Source organism: Conger conger, chromosome 1, assembly GCF_963514075.1.
Source record: "Conger conger chromosome 1, fConCon1.1, whole genome shotgun sequence".
Classification (NCBI taxonomy): Eukaryota; Metazoa; Chordata; class Actinopteri; order Anguilliformes; family Congridae; genus Conger; species Conger conger.
In genome coordinates this window covers 2,831,087-2,853,629 of record NC_083760.1, presented here as the reverse complement: position 1 = coordinate 2,853,629, position 22,543 = coordinate 2,831,087, and the positions used below count along the sequence as shown (strand labels likewise).

The following is a 22,543-nucleotide window of genomic DNA, read 5'->3' as shown; positions in this document are numbered from 1 at the left end:
TTGTAGAAGGCCAAATGTGACATCACCCTTGGAAGAAGCTCCTAATGTCAGAAGCTCTTCTGTTTAAAAAAAAAAAAAACACTCCTAAATTGTGCCCGTGGTTTATTTCCCACGGAGCACAATGCCTTCAGAGCGGTGGTCCCAGGCACGGAGCCCGGCAGTAATACGTTCAGCTGCTGGGACAGTCCACATCAAACAGCGTACCGGGCCCCGGCCTGAAGCGGGCTTCCAGACCCCCGGGCTGGGCGTGTGTTATGTTATCTGCTTTTGGGCGGGGGGGGCGGGGGGGGGGGGGGCGTCCTTCCTGTTCAGATCGTCCGCTTCCTCGGGCCTTCTGGGATTTGTAACGTGACGGAGGCGGGCGCAGTTTGTCTTCGCCTCCGCCGCCTGCCTCCCGGAGCGCCGGGTCAGAATTCTGCACTTCCGGAGCCGGAGGAGGGAAGACGTGGGGGTGGGCGCGGGGCACGGCTGACCCCCGACGGGCGGCTCGGACGAGGCGCCGGCCCGGTCAGAGGAAGTTTGGGTTTATCTCCGCGACACAAACACACCGGGCTCTTTCTGCGGGTCCTGGAGAACAATGGCAACGTGTCTGTCTGTATCGGAGCTAGGTCTCCATAATTTGTTTGCTAGCTGACGCTTTTATCCAAAGTGACTCGCAGTTGATTAGGCTACGTAGGGGACAAAGGACCTTACTCAATGACCGAACAGCTGTGTGGATCTCATTGTGGCTATGCCAGGGCTTTAAACACCAACTTGTCAGGTCCCAGTCATGCACCTTAGCCGCTAGGCTACATAGCTGGGGGATGATATAAGCTAGCATCCGGAAGCTTCTTAGGATTCCACAATTCCAGCTTGACCAGAACGGTAAACAAAGCGAACGCAGAGTCATTCTCCGGCATTTCTGTGATTCCCGGAAGGACGGCCCGGCCGGAACGTGGTCGATGAGTGCCTCCATTGTGCCTGGCGATGATGGACTCCGCTCGGAGCTAATGCTAACAAGCCGGGTGATCCGGAGGCTGAATGTCACACGACCTTTGACCTTTGACTGTGACCTTTTCCCGTTCCGGGGCCGGGAATTCGGCGCGAGATTCCGAAGAACGCTGAAAAAAAAACCCGCCGCAGCGCATAGGAGCGAGTCGAACATTCCCCCGGCCTGTCCCTGCGGGGGAACACATGTTTCGTGTCATACGGTAATCAGAGTCTCGTGTGAGGGATGTCGAGGGGCATCGGGCCTGTGAACGTGGGCTTGCGTCTGCACCAACAGCCCAGCAGTGATCCTCCGCTCCACGCATGGGGCCTAGGGAGCCTATGGCTTACGGAGCCTAGTTTTGGGATCACCAAGGGTTTACTGTTGCCACGGCGCTGGGATCGCGGGAGGGTCTGGGTGGGGTCCGGCGGCAGCCAATTGCAGGCCGCTAAACAACAGTGGGAAATGTGTGCTTGCGTGAACTCGGGAGCCGGGCAAAGCCCTGGTTTCCCGGGTAACCGTGTAATTATGGGATGAGGTTCGCTGTAAAATAACAGGTTGCCGTTCGCTGCCTTTGTGGCAGTCTGCGGTCCTGCCTGCCCCTGGGACCGTGCGTCTCTGGACCGGAGGTTAGCGGGGTTTGAGGCTGCGGGTTCGAATCCAAGCTTAGACACCTCTGGTCTGCGCCCCTGAGCTCCGTCTTTACCTCAAATACTCCGTCACAGGGGAAAGGAAAGCCCCGGTTTCTGTAATGTGAGCTCACAGTAAGGCAGTGTAATTGACCCCTCATGAAGAGGCCAAAGGTGGCTTTAGAAACCAACTCAGCTTTGAAGTTCTGGCTTGATCTCCGCTGTGGATTCTGATCTCCACCATCTCGGGGATCTCGGGGGATCTCGGGGATAACCCGGGACTAATAAACAACCTTGCGGGAGTTTATTGGAGTTTATTGGAGTTTATTGGAGTTTGCTCCCTTTTCTGTTTTTTTTTTGGTTGCCTGTTCTTCAGATGGTCTTATTCAGAGAAGGGCAGTGTTATTCTGGGGGGGGGAGAGGGGTGGTTGGCGCAGGGTTCGGGGGTGATGGAAGGGCAGCTCTTAATTCTTCATAACACCGGCGGGTTAATCCCCGGGATGGAGCGAGCGAGGGGTGACTCGCGGGGCAGAGGGGGAGATAAAGCTCGTCCCATTACCGCCCCCCCCCAAAAATCTCAGGCAGGACAGAGAGGCCCGTGTCTGGCCTGGGGCTCCCCATCTGGACTCCATTAACCCCGCCTGGCCCCTCCCCACGTCTGCAGACCTCCAGACCCCTGGAAGCTATAGATTTAACGCAGGTTCAGGGCTCCTGTCAGCCGGGCCCGGCTACCTCAGTGTTCCTCAGCCCCGCACCTCCACAGAACCTCCCTCTTTCAGCCGCACCTCCACACAACCTCCTTCTTTCAGCCGCACCTCCACACAACCTCCCTCTTTCAGCCGCACCTCCACAGAACCTCCCTCTTTCAGCCACGCACGTAGCGTCATCACCTCAGCGTACGAACGCTCAAACATCGCCGGCTGTCCGACAGGGCTGGGCAGCCTCCGCAGTGTTGGAACACGTCTAATGAAGGAGCAGATGGCGCAAGACAGACGGAGAATGGGAATATCTGCTTTCTTTGAACTTTTTAAACTCTTAACTTTTAAATTACGCAGGGATGGGGAAATATACGCTGTAATAAATTCTGAGCATTTCATGTGCAGCTCTGCGTAATGAAAATGGAAACGTAAACTATAATCAAAATGACTGAGGCGCTTATTTGCTTTGTAGGCGGCACAGAGGTAAAAGAAATTAAATAAAATACACACGCAACCCGTCTATAAAACTGAGAGCGAAGAGTTTGCAGGGTAATCTTAAAAGAGCCCCACATGCCCACCCTTATGTCTCCAGACCCCACACAACTACAGATGCTCAGCGTTCGATGGTATTAGACATAAATATCACCCTCTCAAAACGGCCTGTACTAAAACAACTGCCTTATAAAACTCAGAACAGAGAGCGCAGTGGAGAGTCTGAGAGGGGGAAACTCAGAACAGAGAGCCCAGTGGAGAGTCTGAGGGGGAAACTCAGAACAGAGAGCGCAGTGGAGAGTCTGAGAGGGGGAAACTCAGAACAGAGAGTGCAGTGGAGAGTCTGTGAGGGAAACTCAGAACAGAGAGCGCAGTGGAGTCTGTGAGGGGGAAACTCAGAACAGAGAGCGCAGTGGAGAGTCTGTGAGGGGGAAACTCAGAACAGAGAGCCCAGTGGAGAGTCTGAGGGGGAACTCAGAACAGAGAGCGCAGTGGAGAGTCTGAGGGGGAAACTCAGAACAGAGAGCGCAGTGGAGAGTCTGAGGGGGAAACTCAGAACAGAGAGCGCAGTGGAGAGTCTGAGGGGGAAACTCAGAACAGAGAGCCCAGTGGAGAGTCTGTGGGGGAAACTCAGAACAGAGAGCGCAGTGGAGTCTGTGGGGGGGGAAAAGCGAACGTAAGCACATTTTGATTATCGCACTCCCCTGGCGTGAGCGTTCGCCCGGGCGGGTCTCAGGAAACTAAGCGCTCGCCGAAGCGTTAACGATAACGCGAGTCGTTTGTTGCCGAGAGACAGAAAAGCAAACGGAGGTCAGGGCTGAAACAACAGAGAGACAGAGACAGGCGGGTTTACTGAAGCGGGCCGCTGTGTCAGCCTCCTCTTCAGCCCCAAAAACGGCTCCAATCACAACGCCTACGGCGGGGAACGCGTGAATACCCTCTACAGCAGAGGCTGGGCCAAATGGCGCGGTGAGATCGACCTCGACACGGCGTGTGTGCGCGAGAAAGAGAACGGGTCTATAAAGGATCTGATCACGTGTACACTGTCAACTGCTCAGGGGCATTTGCAATGCAATTCCCATTTATTCCTGATATATTAGGAAGTATTCTTTCACAAAGAGAGTGGACAATGTGCAGAATAGCTTGCCAGTACATGTAGTGGAGGCAGAAACTCTGGGGGGTTTTCAAGACCAGGCTTGATACGGTGTGAGATACTATTTAGCTTTTTGGCAGATTAGGCAGTAGGTACACTTAGGGGTAGGAAAAGGTGAGCATTGCTGGGCTGATTGGCCTGTTCTTATGTTATGTTATGTTATGTTATGTTATGTTATGTTATGTTATGTTATGTTATGTTATGTTATGTTATTTCATATGCTCTAGATCCTAGTCTTTCTGTGAATTGGGTCTAATTCTGGTTGCTAAGGAGAAATGAAATAATACAGCTGCCATCCGTGTCTGGCATTGACCACACCCTTCTCTGTGGTTATTCATCTTTGCGGTTGGCTCCACCCATTTCTGTGGTTGGCCAAACCCATCACTGGGGGCCAAAGATCTGATGGTGTCCCCAAGATCAGCCCTTGCCCCAGGGTAAATAACTCCCCTGGGTAACAGGCACGGACAAATCTGTGTAAAGAAACAAACGCTGGGCCCACGTTCTGATCTCCAGCACCCCATGGGAAGAAGAACAAGAGGCCCTGTTTTTCTGAGGCAGGAGCCCCTGCTCGGCCAACGCTGTACAGGCCCGTTAGGGAAGTGTGGGCCAGTGACAGGGCTGATCTCTCCTCCATGTGGAGGTCTGAGCTCTTTCACAGACGCCGGGCAGCGCTGCGGTGTCCTCTGAAGGAGCGATGCGTCTCGCTTTATTGGGTGGAACATCACCACCGGCACCTTGGCGGTGCGCGTGGGAAAAAGCGCCAGAGCCCCATCGTCCCTTTGTCTCGGTTCAGGTCCCGCCACGCTCGACGGTCAGTGGAGCTCTTGGAGGGCTTCTGCCGGGTTAACCGCAGGGATGATTCTCTGGCCTTTAAACAGAACATCTGCTAAACACACACACACACACACACACACGCACACACACACTCACACACACACACACTCACACACACACACACACACACTCACACACACACTCACACACACACACTCACACACACACACACACACTCACACTCACACACACACACACACACACACGCACGCTGCTTTTCACAAGGGCACGTTGCCTGCTACTGCTACTCAAAGTGTTTCTCGTTGACATTTTGAGGTTTTAAAAAAAAAAAAGCATAATTATGGTCAAGACACAATAATTGCCAGTTGTCAACAACTCGATGCTCGATCTGATTATGGCGGAGCTGATTCTCGTAACAGGGCGTGCAGTGTAACATTCAGAACCAATTTAGATGCCCTCTGAGTGCACACATTTCACTCTGATTTGATCCCTCGTGAACCCGTATCCTCCCCGTTAGCGGTAAATTAGCGGTGTGCGCTGTGGAGAAGGGGGGGGGGGCTCTCGTTAGTGACCTCTCTCCCCCCCTGTGCCTGGTTGAAGGCTGCATCTGTTCTGAAGGCTGCAGTTCACCAATGAACCTGGAGAGAGGAGTACGGTCGCAGAAGGGTCGCAGTGCGTCAGCGCCCCTGCTCGAGAGGCTAGGCGTACTTTACGACACGCTTTACATCAAAAGGAAATGCCGTTATTAAGGTTTATTAAAAAAAAAAAAAGGACGCGTATTTCCATCTAGTAGCTTAATGAGCACTTTAAATGTAAAATGGGATTGGACACGATCTCCTAAATCTTTATTTGTGACCACAGTTAAAGGTAATCACAAGGGCCTGTGTTTTTATGTCCTAGACCGTGCAGCCACTCCGTGTTAACATCCATACACATCGGTTTTCACGCAGATTGTTGAAATTGATTAATTGGTCGCTTTATTCGGGAGCCTTGGAACAGTTACTCAGGGTCATAAAACTCATGTTTTTCCAGAGCGAAGGCTGATGGTGATGACTGAAACAGAGAAGCACTTAGCTCCATGTTTTTCTCTCATTTTAGAGAGGTCTGTAACTGGCAACCTTTCACGAGTCATACACACACACACACTCACACTCACACACTCTCACAGCAAGGCACAAATGCGTGCACACACCAAGGCACGGACGTGCACACACACACAGACAGACACACACGCACACTCTCACTCACACACACACACACACACACACACAGACACACTCACACTCTCACTCACACACAGACACACAGACACACACACACACTCTCACTCACACACAGACACACACACACACACACAGACACACACACACTCTCACTCACACACAGACACACACACACACACAGACACACACACACACTCTCACTCACACACAGGAGCATTCTCTGCACTCTCAGTATGGATGAATCGGGGTCTGTCTCTCTGGGTGAATATACTCTGTAACTGAGACCTCGCTGCGTGGGATAAAACTGCTTTTCTACTTAAAATAGTTTTTTTTTCAGGACGAAGTTGAAGAGTGCAGTGAGTGACACTCCTCTGTGTCAGTCCAGAGGAGGTCAGCATACCTGTGCGGGCGTCCAGACACGGCCAACTCCACACATGTGGGACCGCTTAGGTGTTTAAAAAAAAAAGGAGATAAAATTAAATTAAAATGTCATTTTTTCTTCAAAATGTGAAGCAGGCAAGCCGCCCTCAGGTTTCGCCAAGAATTTTTGTGGCCACCAAAGAATCCGAGGTAGCAGAAATATCCCTCCCTTTCTTTTTTTTTACCGGCTCCATATTCGGGGAGCGAGTTCCAGCCCCCCTGTTGGGCGTGTGCCCGCTCTGCCCTGCTGTCCCGGGGTTATTCTGAGACGTAATTACAGCCGAAACCGTCACAGAAATCCCACTCATCGGGCGTTAGTCAGTTTTTTTTTTCCCGACGAGCAGGACGCTGAGAATCACGCGGTTAAATTGTTTACGGAGCTGCTCGGGCGTTGGTCGTGAAACGGGCCTCTGTTCCTGTCTCTGCCCCGGAGATTCGCCCCCTGTCACTCTGCGGAGGGCTGAGACCTCCACCAGCAGCTCCTTTCTAAACCAATCCTGCGTTCCAGGCTTCGCCACGCTGCCGACACTAAACACCGCCGTACACACAGGCATGGAGCGGGGAGGGCAGCCCACACACCCCGGCACTGCTGCCAGATTTTAGCCAAAAAATGGTTTGTTCCACTCACCCCGTTGTCCCGTAAGTAATGTTTTTTTAATCGACAACCCACCAATTATAGGTTGGTATTTGGTAACCGTGTGCCACAAATAGTTCACTTGGTAAGTAATCAGTAAAAAAAAAAAGAGACGCCCTGTGAACAATATTCAACCTGGTGACTTCAGTGACTGTGTTGAGCTCCGTTTCACTTAGCGAGGATCAACAAAGTGAAGAGGTCTGTCATTCGAACGAGGGTGAAATTATGTCTGCCAGTCGAACGAGGGTGAAATTATGTATGCCAGTCGAACAAGGGTGAAATTATGTGGAAACTACTGTAATTGAAAAATTCCGCGCGCATATCAAAACGTTTTTTTATCCTGGGATGTTTGCATACCTGGAATAGCTTGCCAGGTCATGTAGCAGAGGCAGAGGCCCTCAGGGTGATCAAGCCCAGGTATGACTCAGGACTCTTATTTTAACATCCTCTCCTCGGTCCTCACCTGACCTGGATTGAGGCTTGCGGTCTTTCAGGACATTCCACTGAGTTAAATGTTAAAATGCTGCTCGGAGGAGCGAGGAGACTTCCGCTGGATGCTTCGGTGGAGAAACACGAGTGCATCCTTTGCAGAAGTATTTTCTTTAAATCCGTGACATATAAATGATCGACGTCTGTAAATGACACGGCTTCGAACTGACACTCAAGCAAGGCCCTTAACCCTACATTGCTCCAGCGGAGGATTGCCTCCTGCTTAGGCTAATCAACTGTATGTCGCTCTGGATAAGAGTGTCTGCCAAAATGCCAATAATGTAATGTAAAAAAGTAAACAAGGACGTTCCGTTTGCCTCATACTTGTTTCCTCAATTCCTCCATCCTTGTGCCCTTTCCTCAACTCCTTTCCTTGCGTCCTCCATTGGGCGTTCCCACAGAGCGAGGAAACGACACAAGGATAGGATGCACGCAGTGAAAATAGGTGTCTGGATTGAGCCATAAGACGCTAGATACTGTTTGGCTTGTAAGGGAATAGTGGCCCTGAATGACCTATTCTCCTCCTGTATGTGTTCTTATGCTCATACGGGCAAGTTCACAGGTGGAGGAGACAATGTCTCCACCTCACCCTGTTGCAGCAGAAGGACAAGGCGGGTTTGGATCTTGACTCTTGGGGGCGATCCAACAGGGATGAGTTAAAGGGGAAGGGAACGCGATTGTGGTCCCCCCGCAACCGGACGGCGGGAACGTCGCACAAGAATCCGATTCCACCCCCTGTCCCCCTCCCAGCCCCCCACGTTTAGACTTAGCATACAAAACCAAAACTATTTATTTCACTGTTTTACTCGGGAGTCCTGAAATGGAATCCCCTCTCCCTGCCCTGGGCATAATTACACGACAGAGTTGTTAGTTTTGGCTTCTCTCCCCGGCACATGTTGTGCTTTCGATCCCAGTGAAACGACTAATCTACTTGACTGACATTTCTTTGGGACCACATCAACTTCCTGTTTTTATTTTATTTATATATATTTTTTTCTTTGAGGGGAAACCGACCCATGTCTCCAATCAGCCTAAATGTATTCCTTTGTCATCTTCACAGTACCTCTCCGCAAACTAAGGACACAAACATTCAACATACAACAGGGCGGCCTGTAGCATAGTGGTTAAGGTACATGACTGGGACACGCAAGGTCGGTGGTTCGATCCCCGTGTAGCCACAATAAGATCCGCACAGCCGTTGGGCCCTTGAGCAAGGCCCTTAACCCTGCATTGCTCCAGGGGAGGATTGTCTCCTGCTTAGTCTAATCAACTGTACGTCGCTCTGGATAAGAGTGTCTGCCAAATGCCAGTAATGTAATGTAACACCCAACACACACCACACAGGCTGACCGCGGACACGTAAAGACATCGTAATGCACCATAATGGCTCAAACATATGGATGATGATGAATCTTGCATCTCTCCCACGTATTCCCAGTGGTTCAACTTTACTGCCGTCTCGCTTTTCAGGACTATTTTCTCAGTGTTCTCTCACTTATTATTTGTCTTATTTTAAATAGTGTCTTGGGCTGACTTCATTGAACGGACTGCTCCTCAGAGACAGCCAAACAGCCTCCACTATGTGTCCTGGATTTATTTGTTTTGAAATCTCGCCTGGCTTTTGCTCCAGACCCATTGCCATCGGTTTGACTTCGCTGGTGACCCATTGCTCACTCCCTCTGGACTGAGATGGTGGTTCTCAGCCCATCTGAGATAAAGCTGGCTTTACCTCCAAATACGTCTATGCTGACCCAGTCCTTACGTTGAGAACACCTGACTTATGATCAAATGCACCACTTAAAAGATTTATATATCATAACGGCTGCATGTACTAGCATACAAACCAGCAGTTAATGTATGCTATGAATGTCTGGTATGAATGTCATGATACATAATTTCACGTACTTGTTTTTCGTAACTCAACTCTCAGCCTATCGGTGAGTGATATACAACCAGTTTGTGTCTTAGTTTTTCTTATCTATTTTGTGACCTACCTCTTAGCCTGTCGGTGGGTCTGGACTCTCCAGTTCCAAGAACCCGGACAGGGGAAGGATGTGAGCTTATTAACAGGGCGATCTGAGGATAAACCGTCAGAGAAGGAAACCAAGGATGCTGGGAGATTTATTTTCAGGGGATGACAGACGCCATCCGGTCACATGCTGGGAGCGTGTGTGTGTGTGTGTGTCTGTGTGTGTGTGTGTGTGTGTGTGTATGTGTGTGTGTGTGTGTGTGTATGTGTGTGTGTGTGTGTGTGTGTGTGTGTGTGTGAGTGTGTGTGTGTTTATGTGTGTGTGTGTCTGTATGTGTGTGTGTGTGTGTGTGTGTGTATGTGTGTGTGTGTGTGTGTGTGTGTGTGTGTATGTGTGTGTGTGTGTGTGTGTGTGTGTGTATGTGTGTGTGTGTGTGTGTGTATGTGTGTGTGTGTGTGTGTGTGTGTGTGTGAGTGTGTGTGTGTGTATGTGTGTGTGTGTGTGTTTATGTGTGTGTGTGTATGTGTGTGTGTGTGTGTGTATGTGTGTTTATGTGTTTATGTGTGTCTGTGTGTGTGTGTGTGTGTGTGTGTGTGTGAGTGTGTATGTGTGTGTGTATGTGTTTATGTGTGTGTGTGTATGTGTGTGTGTGTGTGTCTGTATGTGTGTGTGTGTATGTGTGTGTGTGTGACTGTATGTGTGTGTGGGTGTGTGAGTGTGTGTATGTGTTTATGTGTGTGTCTGTATGTGTGTGTGTATGTGTGTGTGTGTGAGTGTGTTTATGTGTGTGTGTGTGTTTATGTGTGTGTGGGTGTGTTTATGTGTGTGTGGGTGTGTGTGTGAGTGTGTGTGTGTGTGTGTATGTGTTTATGTGTGTGTGTGTATGTGTGTGTGTATGTGTTTATGTGTGTCTGTGTGTGTGTGTGTGTGAGTGTGAGTGTGTGAGTGTGTATGTGTGTGTGTATGTGTTTATGTGTGTGTCTGTATGTGTGTGTGGGTGTGTGTGTCTGTATGTGTGTGTGGGTGTGTATGTGTGTGTGTATGTGTTTATGTGTGTGTCTGTATGTGTGTGTGTGTGTGTGTCTGTATGTGTGTGTGTATGTGTTTATGTGTGTGTCTGTATGTGTGTGTGGGTGTGTGTGTCTGTATGTGTGTGTGTGGGTGTGTGTGTCTGTATATGTGTGTGTGTGTGTGTGTGAGTGTGTGTGAGTGTGTGTGACTGTATGTGTGTGTGGGTGTGTGTGTGAGTATGTGTGTGTGTTTGTGTGTGTGTGAGAGACCGGTGATATCGTAAACCTTTTTTTACCAGAGCTTCAGGGTTTGATTACCATCTCTCCTCGGGGTAATAACCTTCTGTTAACATCAAGGATCCTTTTTGTTTGTAGCAATCTGTTCTTCGGGTTGCATGTTAGACTGGGGGAGACAAAGAGCCACTCTGATCTCTAAACACCAGTCTAATTACAGCCAGGGTGAACACAGCTCTTTCTGCATCAAACAAGCAGAGCCCCACCAATCAGAAAGTAAGCTGGCAACAATCAACTGAAAGCCAGTGGTTGATTGGTGGATATACTCATGGTACCCTCTAGTTATCATAACATTACATTGCAGCTATTTAGCTGACACCTTTATCCAAAGCAACTTACAGTTGATTAGACTAAGCAGGGGCTAATCCCCATACCTGGAGCAATGTGGTGTTAGGGGCCTTGCTCAAGGGCCCAACAGCTGCACTGATCTTATTGGCTACAGGGGGACTTGAAGCCACTAGGCTATAGGCTGCCCCAGTATCCAGGAAGTAGTGTCAACCAATCACCATCACTATCAGCTTTGCTCTGTTGGTTATCACCAACGTGTTTGGCTACTGGTTTTGGCCAAAGAAGAGACATCACAGCCAATGTTAGTATCTCAGAGGAAGACGAGGAAGTGACTCTCAGTGCCGTGAAGCCTCGTCTGTAAAATCTGCCGTGTGAAGCCTGAAGGGAGGGAGGAGAGGGACACGGTGCTGTTAATTAAATCCTCGTTACAAACAACTAAACAACACACCAAACAAACACGGCTTTCATTAGGCACGGTAAACAGGAGGCGCCGTTTCCCTGCAGTTACGGTCCGGATTCTGACGGGCTGAATCAGGGTGAGTCACCGGCCCAAGCTCTGGAGACGGGGAAGCTATCAGACACTCGGGTCCACATTAACCCGACCGCCTGGGCCAAGACCAGAACCCTCTAAACCCACAACGGATCTGTCCCGGCCTCAGAGTCCTCTCGCATGAATTCCCCTGAAATATTGCTTTGGCAATATTTACAGTACCAATGTATTTCATGCCAATAAAGTCTTTTTGAGTGAGTAGAGAGACAGGGATAGAGAGAGGCCGAGATATCAAGACAGAGAGATGTAGCGGGAGAGAGATAGAGAGGACGTGAGAAAGAAAGACAAATTGAGACAGAGAGATGTAGATTGAGACTGAGAGATGTAGAGAGAGAGAGAGACAGTAAGATCAGAGAGATGTAGAGAGAGAGAGAGACAGACAGTGAGATCAGAGAGATGTAGAAAGAGACAGAGAGATTGAGACAAAGAGATGTAGAGAGAGAGAGAGAGACAGTGAGATCAGAGAGATGTAGAGAGAGAGAGAGACAGACAGTGAGATCAGAGAGATGTAGAGAGAGAGAGAGAGAGAGAAAGTGAGATCAGAGAGATGTAGAGAGAGAGACAGACAGTGAGATCAGAGAGATGTAGCGAGAGAGAGGACATGAGAAAGAGAGATTGAGACAGAGAGATTGACAGGGATTTGTTTAGCGGGATGCTGTTGATGTTCTCTTGTTCAAACACCGGCCTAACTGGCAGGGAAGGAAGCGCAGCAGGACGGCCGTCCGAGTCTCGCCGTCTGGCCCCAGACAAAAGCTCCTCACCTCCCGGCAATCCCTCCGGGCGGCAAGCGGCTGCCATGGCGACTGGCTCTTTGTTGCCATGACGCAGCCGTCAGTGTACACAGGGTCTGCCGGGAGTCAGCGAGATCGGAATCAGTGTTGGGGAAACACACACAGAGCTCGGCTCAACCAGCAGGAGCCTGCTGCTTCTTTGATGCGTTTTTTCCATCCACAGAACCAGACGTAACGCGCTGCACTCCTGTCATCCGCTCACTGAAGCACGTGGCCTTCAAAACTGCCAATTCTCATCAAGAAATATCCGCACATATGCATAGGCTGCGTGACTTGGTCTCTCTCTCTCTCTCTCTCTCTCTCTCTCTCTCTCTCGTAACAGTATTTTCTGAAGTGTGAATCAGGAATGAAAGGAAAATGACATTTCAGTTGTTGAGCTGATGCTTTAATCCAAAGCGATTTACAGTTGATTGGACTAAACAGGGGCCAATCCTCCCTGGAGCAATGTGGAGTTAAGGGCCGGGTCTTGTTGAGGCTACACCGGGGTTTGAACCACCAACCTTCTGGGTTCCAGTCAAGCAACTTTAGTCACTGGGCTATAGGCTACAGTACCTTAAGTTAAATAGTTACTGCATCTTAAATTTTGCATTTGTAATCCACCCGTGGTATTAATTTTTATCAGCAATGATTTCAAATATTTATAGAACAGAATGATGCAGTGAGAACATTTATATTTTGCAATGAATGCTCAATATTTGCACATTTTGTAATTGATTTTTCATACTTGTTTGCCTAACTTGATTTAATGGTACAATGAGTACGACACAGACAGAAACATCCCTTGGAGTCGGATGATAAGGCCTTATTGAATCAACTTCCTCAGAGATATATCAAACTGTTTATGCATTTCGAAACACAAGCTGACTTCTGTGTGATGATGGAAAGGCCCTGGGTTCTGGAGCAGAGATGATGTCTCGGCCGTGAGATCACCCCAGCGTAGCGGCGTGTCTGCGGCTACATCCAGCCAAATGCAAATACCGTTTTTCGCAGATGTCTGCGATGTAGAAGAATGCAGTGGAATGAACTCAGGGGCGCACAAGAGTGTATTTCATTGCATGTCAGTAACAGAACCTTATTGTGCGTGTATTTATAATGTCAGGGGATGCGGACCTGGAATGAGCAGCTCGTATGGGTTTCTCAGACCGCTGTTCGGTCTCCCGCTGCTCCTTCTCCACAGAGCTGCTCCTGGCTGCTCTTGGCTGCTCCTGGCCTTCTCTGCAGCAGGAGGAGTCTAGCGGTTTGTGTGCACTGCTGTTGCCTCAGTGAATTTGGTGCTTAACACTGTCTGACGTGTGTGTGTGTGTGTGTGTGTGTTTGCTCTCAGATTAGAGTGGCCAAATGAGCTGAAAGGAGACCGTTCCAAAGAGCTGGGCAGAAAAAACACAGACGGAGAAGGAGAAAGAAGGACTGAGAGAGAGAGAGAAAGAGAGAGAGAGAGAGAGACTCTCCATCTGTACCCCCAATCACGCCATGACCAGGGACTGAACTGGCCGAGCTGCTACCCTGTTATTTGTGGTAAGCATTATATTCCATATTTCTGCATTTTTTTAAAAAGCGTAAAAATTTGGGGGTTTTTTTGTTTTATGTGATGTACAACTTGGGGAGCAACCCTCCACCATAATGGGCTTTAAAGCTGAAGAGAGTTTTGACGGAATCGTAACTCTTGTCATCCTGCTATTGAGTGCGTTATTCTAAGTCATGGGCAGTGGTATAGCATGAAGGGGAACCGGCCTTGTAGTTCCAGGGCTGGAGGTTTGACAGCCAGGTGAGGCAATGCCAGTGCGCCCTTGAGCAAGGCACTTATCAATAATGGCCTCGGTAAACACCCAGCTGTATAAACACTTTGCCTGGCTGCAAAATGTAAACTGTGCAATCCGTTTGGGGTAAGACCTTCTGCCGAATGTCGAAATTTGTGAAATATAAATAAATACACCTGCTTCTCCAGCCAGTCCTGAGGTTTTCTTTTTAGCCTCTTTATCGGTGACCTTTATTTGTGACACGTAGGTGAAAGGTCAGCTCACGCTCTCTGGTCATTGGCAGGTTAGGCCCTGTGATGTCACAGTTGCCGGGGAACAATAGAGGCAGGTGAGAGGGAGAAGCCTGAGTCAGCAGGAAGCCTTATATGACCGGGGGGGCGGAGGGGGGGGAGAACACAGGAAGTACAGCAACACCAGCTGCATCACATGACCTGAGGGGGGGGGGGGGGGGGGGTACCTCCAGATTAGATTAAAAACAGGCTGCGTTTTTAAAGGGAACCTCACCAGCTGGGTACAGGAGGCAGTTTAGATCAAAGACCGACTCAAACAAAAAAAAAAAAAACCTTAAACCGGTGCTGCAGGCTACAGTGTCAGATGGCCCATGATGGAGTCTGCCTTTGATCACGTCTGTCTCTGTCTCTGTTTCACTCAGCCTCTCATTTTCTCTCTTTCGCACACCTCCATTTCCTCCTTTCCATCCCCTCATCGCTCTCTCATCAGGTTCATGCGCCGCCTGTAAAACCTTCAATTTCCCAGCTAACATCGCCCCCCCCCCACCCTAACATCGCCCGCCACGCCCCCCCGCCCCACTCCACTCCACTCCCGCCCCACTCCACTCCACTCCCGCCGATAGACACGGCTCTGCTGCGTTTCCGTGGGAACCGACCGACTCTGTTTAAAGTTCAGAGTGGTGGGGGGGAGGGGAGGGGGGGGGGGGGAGACGGTGATTGGAGTCATGGCCAGGCCACTGCAGCGTCAAAAAAAAACCAAACAGAAAAGAAAAGAGAAAACCCAAAACACACACAGACGCACACAATAGCCGCGAAGAGACACAGCGACTCGTCCGGGACCAGATGATTGACATGTCCCCTGGTGGCCCTCAGCCACTGAGCAAACAGACGAGCAAATGAGAGGTGGAGCCTCCTGTACCCGCCTGTAGTGTAGCCGTTAACGTACATGACTGGGACCGGCAAGGTCGGCGGTTCGATCCCCGGTGTACCCACAATAAGATCCGCACAGCCGTTGGGCCCTTGAGCAAGGCCCTCAACCCTGTATTGCTCCAGGGGAGGATTGTGCCCGGCTTAGTCTAAAATCACAAAAGTCACTTTGGATAAAAGCGTCAGCCAAATGACATGTAATGTGATGATCCAGGGGTTCCTGTGGGGGATGGCTTCACACCCATCTGATGATCGACACGCTCGACACAGTACACTCTGGGAGAATGTCATGTGCTAACGGCGCTAATAGCTTTGGCTATTACACACACTGCTCCTGGAGACACACACTGCTCCTGGAAACACACACTGCCTGCTCTGTTCTGAGGCCCCGGAGGATCCGAGGAGGCAGAGGAGGGGGAGGAGGCAGAGGAGGGGGAGGGAGGTTAACAGAGCGCGTGCAGAAGAGTGCTGAACGATTCACTGGAATCCCCCCCACCCCCCCACCCCCCCGTTTAAAAAGTGTTATTTCACTTTATGAGAGAGCTAAACTGTGACATACAGCCTGCGGACAACCTCAGTGCTTGCGTGTGTGCGTGCGCGCTTGAGTGTGTGCATAGGTGCTTGCGTGTGTGAATGTGTGCTTGCGTGTGCGTGCTTGTGTGTGTGCGTGTGTGTTTGAGTGTGTGCATGTGTGCTTGCGTGTGTGTGTGTTTGCGTGTGTGTGTGTGTTTGTGTGTGTGCGTATGTGTTTGCGTGTGTGCATGTGTGCTTGCGTGTGTGTGTGCGTGAGCGCTTGCGTGTGTGTGTGTTTGCGTGTGTGCGTGTGTGTTTGAGTGTGTGTGTTTGTGTGTGTGCGTGTGTGTGTGCGTGCGCGCTTGCGTGTGTGTGTGTTTGCATGTGTGCGTGCACGCTTGCGTGTGTGCGTGCTTGTGTGTGTGCGTGCTTGTGTGTGTGCGTGCGCGCTTGCGTGTGTGCGTGCGCGCTTGCGTGTGTGTGTGTTTGCGTGTGTGCGTGCGCGCTTGCGTGTGTGTGTGTTTGCGTGTGTGCGTGCGCGCTTGCTTCATTAGCGCGAGTCAAGCCTTTACTGTTGAGCAGCGCATCATGTGACCCTTCCCCTCCTCCTCATCGGGGAAGAGCAGCGCGTCAGCTGTGTTTTGCGGCTTTGCAGGCCTCCGCCTGTGAGCGTCTCCGTGGCTAAATCACAGCCTCAGGCCTCCGCCTGTGAGCGTCTCCGTGGCTAAATCACAGCCTCAGGCCTCCGCCTGTGAGCGTCTCCGTGGCTAAATCACAGCCTCAGGCCTCCGCCTGTGAGCGTCTCCGTGGCTAAATCACAGCCTCAGGCCTCCGCCTGTGAGCGTCTCCGTGGCTAAGTCACAGCCTCAGGCCTCCGCCTGTGAGCGTCTCCGTGGCTAAGTCACAGCTGCTCACCGGCGCTGATCTCCGCGGCGTCTCGGCGCACATCTGAGGCGTGTGTTTGTCTCCCGCGGCAGGTGTGTGAGCGCGAGACGAACATGGACGTTAAGCGGAAGGACATGGCCCTCCTGAGCAACAGCATCGCCGCGTACGCTCACATCAAAGGTACGCGTCCTAAACCCTCGTCCTCCTCAGGGCCAGCGGGCCGTCCCGGCGCCGGAGAACCTCCTGGTTGGGCCTCCGGGTGCCCAGAGTGACCCACCAGCTGCAGGAAAGGATTTTGTTTAAAAAAAACTTAAATATGTGTAAGCTACTCTGGGCAAGTGTGTCTGTGGAATGGGGTGTAATTTTGTTCTATAAAAGCAGTCTACTAATTAAGTTGAGTGTGGGGGCAGAGATGGTTGGTATTTGAGAGTGGGAGCAGAGATTGGTGGTGATTGAGTGTAGGGTAGAGATGGGTGGTAGTTGAGTGTAGGGGCAGTGAGGGTTGGTGGCAGAGATGGTTAGTGATTGAGAGTGAGGTTGGTGGTCATGAGTGGGGAGTAGAGATGATTGGCGGTTGAGAGCGGGGGGTTAGAGATGGTTAGTGATTGAGAATAGGGGTAGTTGGTGGTCATGAGTGGGGGGTAGAGATGGGTGGTGGTTCAGAGTCTTGGTAGAGATGGTTAGTGATTGACAGTGGGAGCAGAGATGGTTGGTGATTGAGTATAGGGGCAGAGATGATTGACGGTTGAGAGCGGAGGGTAGAGATGGTTGGTGGTTGAGAATAGGGGTAGAGATGGGTGGTGGTTCAGAGTCATGGCAGAGATGATTTACGGTTGAGAGCGGAGGGTAGAGATGGTTGGTGGTTGACAGTAGGGGCGCAGGCGGTTGGCAGTTTCTCTCATTACCCACGTTCCCCTGCAGCGAACCCGGAGAGCTTCGGGCTGTACTTCGTGATGGGCGTGTGCTTCGGCCTGGTGCTGACGCTGTGCCTGCTGGTCATCCGCATCTCCTGCAAGCCGCGTATCGCCACGGGAACCGCCACCGCGCCCGAGAAGAAGCACCTGAAGAGCTTCAGCGAGGAGGAGGAGGAGGAGGACTTCAGCGAGGAGGACGAGGACGAAGAGGACGAGGCGGAGCCGCCGCCGGTGAGCCCCGCCACCGAGGTGCCCGTGGGGAACCACAGCCAATCGGACGGCGCGCTGAGCGTGAACGTCTTCACCTCCGCCGAGGAGCTGGAGCGGGCCCAGAGGCTGGAGGAGCGCGAGAGGATCATACGGGAGATCTGGAGGAACGGCCAGCCCGACATCCTGGGCACGGGCACCGGGACCATCGGGAGGGTCCACTACTACTGACCCCCCCCTCTCCTCGACCCCTCTCCCCCTCTCCTCGTCCCCTGACCTCCGAACTCTGACCCCCACCCCCCCCAGTGTTCACCGACCACATCAGGTGCTCCACCACAGAGTCGTCGAGATATCATGATGCGGGCATCATCTTGTGTACAGACCTCCTGCTTCCTGCTCTCTCCCGCCCCCTGCAGGCAAACTGGGGTTACTGCAGCGGGGGAGCCCTGAGAATGCAGAACATTACGGATGGGGGACCCTCTCAGTGACAGTGGCTGATGGTGATACCGAATGGTCTTTCTGATTTCATCCAAAACTTTGCCCCAAGTGGTGGCGTATGGTAGGGATCAGCTCACGGTTCTCAAGGGCCGAGAACAGCTGGTTTTCCGCCCTCCCTTTACCTGGGAGTCAGGTGTGAAGACAGTGTGACCAATCAGTAGTACTAACTACCCAGGAGAAACGAAAACCAGGGCTGGACTTGGATTTGAGGGTCAGAGTTGATGATCCCTGGCATATATTATCAGGGAAAAGACGTTTTTTCCTCGAGGTCCAAGGGGATTTCAGTAAGTTTGGAGTTGTGCACCATGCAGAACACATAATTCCTTAATTCCAGCTGACTATAGTGATCCACAACATGGAGATTCTCAGGCCACCTTCGGTGATCCTGGATCCAAGGTCTGAAATTCGGGAATGTGCCTTAAGAGTGTTTTTTTCAGCCATCAGCCATCTGTCTGACCATCATGTGATCTTGATCTGATGATGCTATCGATGAAGACCGAGCCTTTTGTTGTTGTTGCCATAATTATCGTTTTGTTGTACGCTTGAATCAGAGTTAAATTTGACATTCATCTATGTGGCCTTTGCTTTGAGTCAGAAATCTTGGGATACAATTGTTAAAACACATGAGCATCTGACAACCAAAACTATAAACAGTCTATATTTGTGCAATAAGAGCTGTTCTACTTGTACTTTGAGAAAGAATATATATTCATTATTGTATTTTTTGTACTTTATAGATTTTAAATTGCACATGTTGTATTGTTACACTATCCATTTCTGAACCATTCTTTTTTTTCTTTTATAAAACTGGCAAAAGTGTTGGGAACACATTCTAGATTCCTTAGAGATGGAAGGCGCCATTTTTAATACTTGTTTAATGTTTAAGGTTTAATGAAGAGGCAAGCAAGGAAAGATTGATCAACGACAGACTTATTGCAATTACAACAGTGTTGTTGACAGTAGCCATAGAATGAGAAATCCTAGCCGTGGTAAAGTGAGGTTTCACGAAGGCAATCATAGGTGGAGCTACAATGTGTTGTCAACTGTTTTCTTCTCTGAAACAAAAGAAGTCAACAGCAAAAGACTTGATTTAGAGGAAAAGATTAGTTTACATCTGTGAGCACACGTTAGCTCATCCACTTTGGGGGTTTGTGAAGACGATCAGGCACTCTTGGATTTGGTCAGATGCGCTTTTACGGTATTCTCTAGCTTGTGAGTTTGTTGTTTTTGAGCAGGAGGGTGAGAGAGAGAGAGACATCGCAGAGAGAGTGGTCCAGTGAGGAACTCTGGTCTCAGGGAAATGGGAGTTCTCCTCTCCTCTGCTTTCAGTGGCACCGGTCCAGCGGGCTCCAGCTGGGCCCAGCTCGGGACCAGCACATTCCAGCCACTCTTTGCTCGAGTTTGTTCCAACAACGTTAAACAAAATAAATAAATAAAATAAAATTAGGATCTTCAATTTCCCTTTTGGATGGCGGTCAAACAGGCCCCTTATTCTTGGAGAGTTCGCAAGAGAGAAAGAAAATATTTTCCCAGCCAGAAGAGTATTTATAGATAGTGTTTGGCTCTTATCCTCCGGCCCTCTGTCCTGGGGCTCGCACAGAGGAAGATAAATCGCATGCGGGCGCAATAAAGCCTCCGGGCTTCTGGCCACGTCTGCTCGCTCTCTGTGAGCCAATCCCAGCGAGAGACACTCATTAATTAACCTTGTATTTAGCTTGGCAGGTGCAGTCACATAGCTATTGAAGTACAGAGAGACTGGAGTATGCATACAAACTGAAACACAATACGTATGGACTATTGATATGCGTTCGGTGCTTGAAATAAATGTAGACAATCAAATCCCTTCGGGAAAGTCTGTGAAAGTTAAATACTGGCACTGCTTTTGAGTAACCATGCCAGTGTGGCTTTGAACTGACAGAAAGCAAATTTCAAACTTGCTTCAAGAAGCAAGAGCAAGACGTAAACTCGGAGAAGGCCGACAGGCTTTGAGTAACCGCGGCAGGGTCTGCAAACACCCTGACCGCAGGCACACAGCCGGTCCAGTGTGGACTCCTGAAAGCAAGTCCAGAGCTTCAGAACCTGGGGGATAACATGACCTTAAATGGCACCTAGTTAAACAGAACAAGCCACTGTTGTGTTCTGGACTAAAGCCTCTCTTAATATACTCAGTCATCTGTTTAATTATTCTGCGACCCGGAACCACCTCTCGGTCAGGGGTCTGGTGTTGACGCAAAGTCTGCCTTTCTGTTTTTTTTACTTTCGGATTAATCTCCGGCTTTGCTGTCTCAGAGAAATCTCCCAGCCTGTTGCCATGGGGTCAACAGCGCTCAATCCTACTGGCTCAGAGGCTAAACGTTGGTGGAGTTTACTCTGAGAACAAAAGCTGCCTGGCTCTCCACCAAAAGTCCAAGTGCGGGCACGTAAGAAACATACACACCAGCAAACGGCCTGTACCCTGACACGACAGAGCGTTTGTTTTGGCCTGGGAACTGAAGGCTCTCCCAGCCCTGGTGTTTTTAACAGTGTCCCCGACCACATGTGCCGCTGTCACTCACAAAACGTTGACTGGAAAGGGGAGGAGTCAACAGTCTGAGGCAGGTCAGAGTACATTCTGTACTGAACAAGGGGGAAAGAGGGAAGCCATCTTGGGTCAGAGCCGAATAAAGGCCTAATACGCCCACGCCAAGGAGGAAGAGTCCTGTACCCCTGCTTGAAGCCCACAGCAAGGAGAGAGAGTCATGTTCCCCTGCTTTAAGCCCACAGCAAGGAGAGAGAGTCATGTTCCCCTGCTTTAAGCCCACAGCAAGGAGAGAGAGTCATGTTCCCCTGCTTTAAGCCCACAGCAAGGAGGGAGAGTCCTGTTCCCCTCCTTTAAGCCCACAGCAAGGAGGGAGAGTCCTGTTCCCCTGCTTTAAGCCCACAGCAAGGAGGGAGAGTCCTGTTCCCTGCTTGTCCAGTCTGCTCTCTGCCTAAGGCAGAAGATAAGAAAACTTGCTCCCGAGTGTTTCAGTCAAAACGCTCCCCCTGTTTTTGGGTGACTGTTGGAGAGAAAGGTTCCAAGGCTGCGGCTATGAGCTGTCAGATAACTGATTGCTATGCTGTTAAAAGTCTTCTGATTGGTTAATGTAGGTCAGTGATCGACATGTCTTGCTCATTGTGGGGTTTATACAGCTCTCTCCACCGTCACTAGCAATGAAGAATCATTCCTGTTGCCTTTCTACCTACGGTAGACCTTTATAAAAAGAGTGCAAAGTGTGGTCTCAAAAGGTTAATGTCATATTGGCTCTCCTAAAAAGCAGAAATTTGTAATTACCTCTGGGGAGACCAGCTGAGGCTCCTGGTGCTAACGGCAAGTCCTGAGTGTGTTGTGTGTGTTTGGATCAGTTTTCATTTTTCTTGACATTTCCACGAGACCGACGACCCTCCAAACGCTTTGACATTGGTGAGACGACCAATCACCGTCAGCCATGGAGGTCCATGTGACATCGATTAGTGGGTAACGTGGGCAATTCGATGAGTACAACACACTGATCTATTACACAGTAGGTAGAAACATAGTCGGACTCGACGTCGATCTTCCTTGTAACCGTGGACACGGGTTGACAAATTGATTGAGGGTACCTCCAAACCATTCCATGTTTTCATTTTCCCTCCATTATCTCTGACCAAACATGAGTCTACTATGAGGATTCTACTCTCGAGACGTGGACCAATAAAGGAAGGAACCTCAAACGACTCCCAGCTGAATTACTGCAGAAATAAGTATAGATGTGAAAACGATAACGCATTATCCATGTGTGTGCATCATATCACCTGCAAATGTATGCTGAGATATGTAAATATTTAAGTGTACAATTACAATTCATATCACCAAGTAGACACGGTATGTTTCTGTACGTATGAACATGACTATTGGACCGCTTGTTTTTTTGCCATTACATTCTGAATAAAGTGCTTATGATGTAAGAGTTTAACCGTGTGTGTCTGTGAATTTTAAGCACTGCCCTGCACTTGTTGGAGGCTAGTGTATTACCAGACAGCGTTAGCCAGATCTGTTGCTCCATGAATGTGAACCGGAATAGCACTAACACGAGGAAAAGCATTTTCCCGTGTCCTGGAATGAATGGCGGAGAACAGTAAGCGGTGAATTACGGCGTGCCGTGGGAAAGTGGAATCCCCATGGCACGCCGGGAAGAGGAATTTTAGCAC

General features: G+C 50.1%; 1 protein-coding gene across 1 annotated transcript in view; it reads left to right on the top strand.

The window, feature by feature from the left end:
• eva1ba (eva-1 homolog Ba (C. elegans)) overlaps positions 1–22,308 on the top strand; it is a 26,824-nt gene extending 4,516 nt beyond the window's left edge. The window contains exons 2-4 of the mRNA XM_061220679.1: positions 13,728–13,918; positions 16,808–16,895; positions 17,637–22,308. Coding sequence (XP_061076663.1) covers positions 16,829–16,895; positions 17,637–18,067 — 498 coding nt within the window. The 5' untranslated portion in view covers positions 13,728–13,918; positions 16,808–16,828 and the 3' untranslated portion in view covers positions 18,068–22,308. The remainder of the gene's footprint in view (positions 1–13,727; positions 13,919–16,807; positions 16,896–17,636) is intronic.
• Positions 22,309–22,543: the final 235 nt, after the last annotated feature.